At 31.8% G+C, this 8,961-nt stretch overlaps 1 protein-coding gene across 5 annotated transcripts in view; it reads right to left on the bottom strand.

Moving 5' to 3' along the window:
- Positions 1–5,850: 5,850 nt before the first annotated feature.
- LOC127071782 (cuticle protein 7-like) overlaps positions 5,851–8,961 on the bottom strand; it is a 35,502-nt gene continuing 32,391 nt past the window's right edge. For all 5 annotated transcript variants that reach the window (XM_051011429.1, XM_051011430.1, XM_051011431.1 and 2 more), the window contains one exon: positions 5,851–8,760. In XM_051011429.1, coding sequence (XP_050867386.1) covers positions 8,618–8,760 — 143 coding nt within the window. In that variant the 3' untranslated portion in view covers positions 5,851–8,617. The remainder of the gene's footprint in view (positions 8,761–8,961) is intronic.

Raw genomic sequence — 8,961 nt, 5'->3', positions numbered from 1 at the left:
CTTTCTTCTTTTTTATTTTACTTTTTCTTTTCTCTCTCTCTCTCTCTCTCTTTTTTCTTTTTTTATTTTTCCTCATCGGAACGATTCAAGCGGAACATGCTTCTTCTCATATCGAGATTTCATCGACGCAGGATATTAAAAGTAGATTACCAACGAGATTTCAGATTTCTTTCTTTTCTTACTTTCAAAGCGAGACACACCGTTCGTGAATTTCTCGTTAAAAGAAAGAACGAGGAAAAAAACAAAGATATATTAAACGCGTCGACGTAAATCCGATCGATTTTTATTAATTAATCTTATTCTCGATGGATCTACGATTTGTTTTTATGTCGATGTACTCTTCGAAGAAGATAATTTATTCCTAATTGGTTAGTCAGTGGACAACTTTTTTTTTTTTATTATTTTATTTTAAATACTTTTTTTTATGTCAATTATTGTATTTTCTTTTCTCTTTTTTTTTTAACCATCTTCGTTATCTCATCTACGATGTAAAAGAAAAAAAAAAAGAAAAAACAAAATAGAAAAAAAAAGGAGCAAGTGAAAAGTTCAATGGTTTTTATTTTAGAATCAATCGAATAAATGAATACTGTTCATTTTATTTCCATTATCGTAATGCATAAAAGATATCGGATATCTTGTCGTTCACGTTCGTAATGTTTTAAAGTGAGAAAAACAATTTTTCATAATTGCTTTCGGCTTGATGAATTTTATGTCAAAAAAAAAAAAAAAGAAAAAGAAAAAGAAAGAGAAAAGAGAGACAAAAAGAAAGAAAAATTTGGACGATTTTTTGAGAAATTTTCGAATGTATTTAGTCAGTTATAATCAATGTTACGTATTGAATATGTTTCTTTTTCTTTTTTTCTATCGATCTCATTGAATTAAGTACTCAGTTATATAAAATTAATATACCTATAATAACAATTTAATTGCAATCGAAATAATTGGCCCCTTCGAAAATATGTCATAGAAAATATATTCGGCAGAGAAAGAGAGATAGAGAGAGAGATTAACAAAAAGAGAGAGAAAGAGAGAAAAAGAGAGAGAGTGAGAGATAACACGAATTCGTGATAAATCGTAATAAAACGTATTACCATGGAATGTTCGAAAAGCGATAATAATTGCTGCTTTCTCGTTTGGGCACAAAAGACCACGTGCAACTCGATAAAATGTAAATTTTACAAATGAGGAGAACGTTGATGCTCGCTAACATAAATCATGTTAATCGCTTTTTGTCATTCGACTACTTTAAATATGCGTTTTGAATGATCACGTTTTGCATGATCAATAAATTTTCGATCGGTCGAGTGTTTGGGTATTCGATATGAAAAACAGATATTTTAAAAACTATCATAAAAATCAAAATCATAGGTTAATAACACAGACGTAATTTCATTTTTTTTTGTCACTACATTTCATTTTCTACCTTTCTCTTTTCTTTTTTTTTTTTTTTCTTTTTGCAGAAAGCTATAATAAAGTCAAACAAACGTAATGAAATGTTTTCGTTAATTAATTATTATCATAGAATATTAAATGAAAAGGTATTATTACAAATAACATTGAATAACATTCAAATGAACTTCACACTTTATACGTGATGAAATTTCAGTCGTTATAACAATTCAGAATAATCTTCTGATCAATTCTACGATATTATAAATAACAATGCAACTGCTTTATCATAGATACGAACGTTAATTATTATCAGATTTGATTTTCCACATTTTCTATAAAATTAGACATGGTACAAAGTAGTACCACTGTAGATTATTTAAGGGAATACGTAATAGCTATCGTCAATGGTAATCGACATCGGCGTAATAATTACGCCGTGCCCTAACTAATAATACTCCGCAAAGCATAGCCAGCCACCTATTACTGCTTTATAGCTTATTGTTAGCCATGCTAATGTGTTCCTTTATACCAGTGGCTTACTAGTAAAACCCCTCCATCCCGTTCTACTTCCACCCTTTCGTTTCACTTGGGAAAATAAAAAAAGAAAAAAAGAAAAAGCCTTTTCCCCTTCCTTGGTTTCACCTTTTAATGAGAAAACAAAACAAAATAAAAAAGTTTATATATATATATAAAAGAAGAAAAAAAGAAGAATTAGAATTCCGTTCGATTTCGATTCTTTTTCTCCTTCTCTCTCTCTCTCTCTCTCTCTCTCTCTTTCTCTTACTTTTGGTATCTAGTTTATTCCGTCGAAATCTCATTTACCGTTTACACTTTTTATCGGAGTATAGTATAGCGCATTAAACTTACCGTCCGGAAGTTTTAATTGCCCCGACGATTTCTGCTGCCGCGCGCCGGCTGGCATCGGCTAGCTTTTAGCCCAAGGACAAACTATTCTGTAATTAAGATTTTTACGACGTCGTCCGCGTAGAGCTAATCTCGTCGCCATCGCATCGTTAATAATCTACACGCAATGCGGCTATCTGCCAAAGTATACACACAACATATATATTTGTATATATATATAAATATATTTAAGATTTTTTTCATAAGAATAAGTTATATTTAAGAAAATTTGTATGACCTTTGTTGTTAGCCATTCTTTCGATATATTCGATATATGATTATAATAAGGACAATCGTACGATTAAGGATTTCGTTTGATTGCAATTGTTTCGTCATTCATGAATATTAACTCTTGTCATCTTTTTCGATGAGGGAAGTTTAAGGAAAAAATATCAAGAGATGTGTTAGTAATCCCCCAGTTCAACCCCTATACGACGATTTGTTTCACTTTGCGCTCGACTTCCTCCACTCTCATCCCATTTCCGATTCCTTCACTGTTCGCTTAATCTTCGCGACTCAAGACGGATCCCACCATTAGTTCCACCTTTCTTTCGGCTCTACTATTTCTTTTTCTCCCTTTTTTTTTTTGCTTCGTTCTTAATCGTGCCACATCGTGTAATTAACTAAAATGCAACCTTTGATAAAGTAATATCTTTGTTAGGAGATCTTGATCAGTTTATTTTAAGAGGATCGATCGAATGTCGACAGTAAATGATATATTATGATCTATGATTTAATAAATTTTATATAATAAAGTAATTTATACGGTACATAAGTTATACGGGAAATAATTTAAATAACTATAATACCGTTACTATGTAACTCTTACAAGTAATGAAAATTGAAAAATATATAAATTCATTCAGATAGATATCGATCACTATAACAAAAGTTTTGTGTTGTTCAGAATATTCTTTTTATTTTCTGTATGAAATAATTATTTCCTTCGAAAACATTTTTTATCATCGAAAGAAGAAGTTGATCGGTCAATGAATTATATCAGAACTTTTCAGTATTTTATATTTGAATAAATAACACTATATTTAATATCTTTTATCGAACATTCGTATACAATATAGTGTACCATAGTGCTGGATTGTGCAATAAATAAATAAATGTCCATTTTGGAATTTTCAGTAAAAAATACTGAATTCAGTTTTGTCACACACACACACACACACACACACACACACACACACACACACACACACACACACACACACACACATACAGGATTGTTTATTGGATAATAATAATACTTTTTACAAATGTATAATACATTCTAGACTTAACTCAATACTATACTATTATATTATGATATTATATATAACCACTATATATTATATCGTTTATTTAGAGATATAAAATACTGAAAATTCCGACGATATTTAAACTCAATATATCAAATGGTTCTAGTTGGACGATACAATACATCCTGTATAAGAAACTAGATTAAATATAGAATACAAAAGAAGAAACTATATATCTTCCATATATACGTACTTGTATATCGTATATGTATATACTTCATATATATATATAAAGCTCTTTCTACACCGACGGCTCGTATTAAACCAAAGACACGAATAACGTATACGAGTTTCTTCTTTGAAAACAAAAAAGTTAAACACAGAAACCATTCGTGTCTCTTACCTTATTATCAAAAATAAAACAAACTAAAACCGACGATCGAAACGGATTACTAATGTGTATCGTAACATTTCGCTAACATGATAATGCGATTATAATTCGAGAAAATGAATTCGTTAGAAGGTAAAGTTATTGATCATTTTCATTGTTGTTAAAGTCGCGGAAATATAATTATGTTGGTTTGGAACATGGCGTCATTCATCTACCATTATCTGCATGCTATTCGAGTACTATATATGCTTTAAATAACAGAGTGGGTAGGAGAGGAGGAGGAAAAAAAAGTTCCTTTCCCTTCTTCTCAACTTATCGATCATTCTCTCACGTCGACTTCAATTTTCTCGGTTCTGTATCATCCCATGATACAGGAACGTCCGTTGCTACAAACGCGAACTATACGTTACACTTCGAATAACCCCATTTTTTTCAACGACAGTGACAACAACAACAACAACAACAACAACGACATCCATCCGTGATTACACATATATCGTTTGAAAATCCTGATAAATTTTGATACGTGTTACATATGTATGTATATGTACGTAGTACGTACATATGTATGTACTGCGTCAGTCCGAGCAGAATGTAAATCGTGAGTAATGATTATTTTTGTTTAAATTTATTTCCTTTTTTTTTGTGTGTGTTTTTTATTTTCCTTTTTCTTCCTTTTAACTTTCCAACATCATAAATTTTTTTTTTCTTTCGTTTCGGTTTTTTTCTGGTTTTCGTTCGCTTGTTTTTTCTCTCTTCTTCTTTTTTCTTCTTTCCTTTTTTTTTGTTTTTTTTTTTTTTTCTAAATACCATCTACACATATCGAAATGTCAATCAACGTGAACATTTATGGTAATCATTGGAAATAAATCGAAATTTATACGAACCGTATACTTATCTCTATCATTAAAGCCAAACATTTCCAATGGGATGTGCTTTTGGAAACTTTGAAACGTTTAATTTCTCTTTGATGTTGTACTTTACTAATACAGCATGTTTGCGATATAAAAGACTAGAGTTTTCGATAACATTCGATACGATTCGATTCGATTCGATTTTCTTTATATACTTGTTCGAATCTACAAGAGCAACGTTTTCAATTAAAATAATCAAATTAATATTTTCATTTATTATATATAACATTCGCTGTATAAACTTTTGAAGTAAAGTTGGAAGATTCAATTAAATAATTCTCTTTCAAAAATAAAAAGAGAAGGATGAAAAGAGAACGGAAAGAAAGAACATAAGAAAGAAAGAAAGAAAGAAAGAAAGAAAAAAGAATTTGTTGAAATCTTTTGCAAAAGTAAAATGGTCGTGTAGAGTTCTCTGCTAAATTGTATCTGGGTTGACGAGTCTATATTCAAGGAGGCACTTTAAACGTTTCAAACGTATTTTACAAAGTAAAGGAAATACATTGTGAAAGGGGAAAGCTAATAATTAATTTCCATTTCCATAAACGTTTCGCGTTACATAAAGATTCGAATTCGTAGTTAAATTTGTGCAGTTATTTCTCATCGTTAAAGTACTTACTTTGCCCCAAAGACGTGTATGCTTTAAGAAAATGAAAGATATTTTAATGGTTAAGTAACACTTGGAATATATTAGAATTACTTACAATCCTTCTTTTATATTTTCTCTTATCCCGTTTTATTGACTTTTTCTTCGTTTTTTTTTCTTGTTTTTTTTTTGTTCGAACTCTCATTTCCTGGTTGTTAAAATGAAGAAATACGTTGGAAAGTTCCCATTGGCATTTAGTAATTGCGTTTTCTTAAAAGAAAATTACATCAATAAGTCGATAAGAAATTTTCAAACAAACAAGATTATTATTATTATTATTATTATTATTATCATTTTTTTTTCTATGTCTACCAATAACGTCGTACAATCAAATTGATGCATCATATTTTTTTTTCTTTTAGTTACTCGAATAAAATCACCTGATATATAAAGTCACGTTTAACCGAGTGAAATACGGATCTCTTTCGCGTATATCGTTGTCAAGACGATTAGAAATTATATTTGAACTTATTCGCGAACGATATTAACACAACTTTATAATTTAATTTCTTTTCTGAAATAGTTCTTCATCGAAGAACGCAAATAAAACTAGAAGCATCGTAACTAAAATCGAAACACGATTATCCCCTAGACGGAATACCGAGTCGGCGATTAATGAAAAACAAATAAAATTTGGAGAATCGTGAAGGAATTTTTAAAGCGATAGAAGAGGACAAATCGTGAAATAAAAGAAGAAAAGAGAAAAAGAAAGATTTACAATTACAAGAATATTCGAAAATATCACGAGTCTTTAATTTCAATGATGAAAAGAATACATACGTACGATACGTAATTAAACTATCATCGATCAATCTTATATTTTTCAAACGTTGATCTACGTTCATCAAGGAGTGGGTGAGGTTAATGGTTGTTGAAAGATTGTACTATTCGTATTTGTGCTTTCCGAATCAGCTATCAAAAGATTATACACGGAGGTTGGTTGTAAATTAAATGTTAAGATCGGAAAGATAGCGAAGGGAAAAGAAAACTCTGATAGCAATAGACGTCTGCTTTTTATGAGAGACGTTTAACACGTGCGCATTACACGCGTGCGCTCACTAACGTGATGGGGGTAACATGGCTGCGGGATAGGAGGGTGGGTTGGCGGAGGGGTGAGAAGGAACGAAGGGGTGGAGGGTGCCGAACACAACAAGCTCTGGACGTGTAGACAATGAACTTTCCCGAGAGAAAATTAGAGCGTGGCAATAGCTGACAACGCGGATGTTAAAGCGCGTACAAGAGAATATTACAGGGTCGAGCATTGTATCCAAATGCAATTAAGTGCCTTTCATTGACTCCCTTCTGTAGGCCGATTTACGCAATGACGCTCTATACCTCGTTAATCAGTCGAATCTCTCAATGAGCTTCGAACCTCATCGTGGCTTTGTATCCTGTCTCCGATTAAGCCATTAGATCGATCTGAAGTTTCTATTGGATTCAATGGTACACTATCCGTCTACGTACTTGCGATTATATCTGATATTAAATCATTCGTAATGAATTTCTTTTCTATCGAACTCTCTTTCTCTACCACGTCTTCGCTCACCAACCTCTTTTCTTCGAGATCGATCGTATTGAAAGAATAATAAAATTGAGGAGAAAAATTATATCCATTTAAAAATGTTTCATGGACGTGAATAATTTTTCCTGCTGTTTACTTTCGAATGGGAAATTTATTTATTTATTTATTTATTTATTCGTTTATTAATTTCTTTTAAATGTCGTACGCACGAATTAGGAGGCATTTAATGGGGAAATTAAATAATATCGTTTGAATACTAATAAAAATTATTCGTCGGATCGAAATTTCGTCAGGCAAGGACGAAAAAACGTTTCTATAGTGTTTCATAGAGCGAAAGCATCGACGGAATGTATGCGTTTACTCGCTTCACTGGTATACACATGGGTGTGTATCCGGGGAGTGCGGTATTTGATTGTCACGTATTCGTGACAATCAAATAGTCATATCTGTTAAACTCATGCGTTATTCAAGTGGCTCGTTGTTGTACAAATGGAACAGTATACCCTGTCAAAACACTAGCGTTGTGTCGACAAAACTGTATCACCATTTTCGAGTTTCCGCACGTTGCTTGTCGATCGTGAATTTCACGCGGAGAGTGAGAATGGAAAATGATTTCAAATGAAATCGAAACTTCGTCATGCGTAGGACAAAGTAATTCTATGGAAACACACACACACACGTACAAACATATACGGGTTCATAGATAGATACATGCACGCACGCAGACAAACTTTATATACAAAGTTATTATTTTAGACTTTACAGTAATTAATGAACCTATTTGAAAGTGTAGAATAAGTTTCTTTGTCGTATAAAGAAATTTGGTTAATTGTTTTCAGAGACATTGTAATTAAGTGATAAGTTGCATGGTAGAGAGTGAGAATACAAGAAAGAGAGAGAGAGAGAAAGACGAGCTAATAGACTCGTGGTAAATTTCGATAGTCTCTCGCAGGTCTTTGAGATCACTAAAGGTTTCGTTTCATCGTGACGAAGTCTTTTTAACGTCACTTCAAACACATCCAGACACGCATACATAGAGATGGACGTGCACACATATCTACTAACACAAAAGCCTCCCGGTACCTTTGATGTTTTTGCAGAGTGGCAGAAAACGAGGGCACTTAAGTATCTCATCGATCGTTCGAAGAGGTGAATATTATAGTAGACGTTGAGGGTAACGGTGAGAAAATAAACAGAACGACGTGTTCTTGCTTTTGTTGAACATTCACGAACAAACAAAAATGTCTTCTTTCTCTTTCTCTTTCTTCTTCTTCATTTTACATTTTCACGTACTCTTATTCTTCTTTCTATTTATTCGTTTTTGTTTTCTTTTCTTTTTTTGTTTCTTCTATTCGTATTCCAATTCTTATCTTCCCTATTTCATTCGTTCATTAAGTTAACGAACAAAAAATTACACGATTTGTGATATATGAGATTTAATATTATTTAATGGGTTTCTTCGAAAGAAAAAAATACAGAATAACAAGTAAGATAGGAATAAGGTTTCTTTGGTAATGGAAATGGATAGCGTAAGATATTATAGGATATATATATATATATGATATGCATTTATGTATGTCGAGACTTCGAACGTTATATCTTCTAATGGTGTTTCCCATATTCGTGATCGATTCCATTGCTGTTGTGTACGTGAGCGTAAAAACCATCTTTTCCTGCGTGATACTTGACGGTTCTAATATTACCACCTGGTTCCTTTACGGTATATTCACCGATTACTTTTTTGCCTGTGGAAATTAATGAAAAAGAATATCGTCAGTACTTATATATATATATATATAATATTCGAAATATAATATAAAAAAAAAATTCGTACGAATGAAAACGATTTTGCAGTGACTTGAAAAACTTATCTCTGATCTCGCTTTTTCACGAAGAAATTTTATTCGTCGAATTAACTCATCGAGTATCATTGATAATGTACTCTA

Source organism: Vespula vulgaris, chromosome 23, assembly GCF_905475345.1.
Source record: "Vespula vulgaris chromosome 23, iyVesVulg1.1, whole genome shotgun sequence".
NCBI lineage: Eukaryota > Metazoa > Arthropoda > Insecta > Hymenoptera > Vespidae > Vespula > Vespula vulgaris.
Note: the sequence above shows the minus strand (reverse complement) of the source record. Positions and strands in the feature narration are given on the sequence as shown.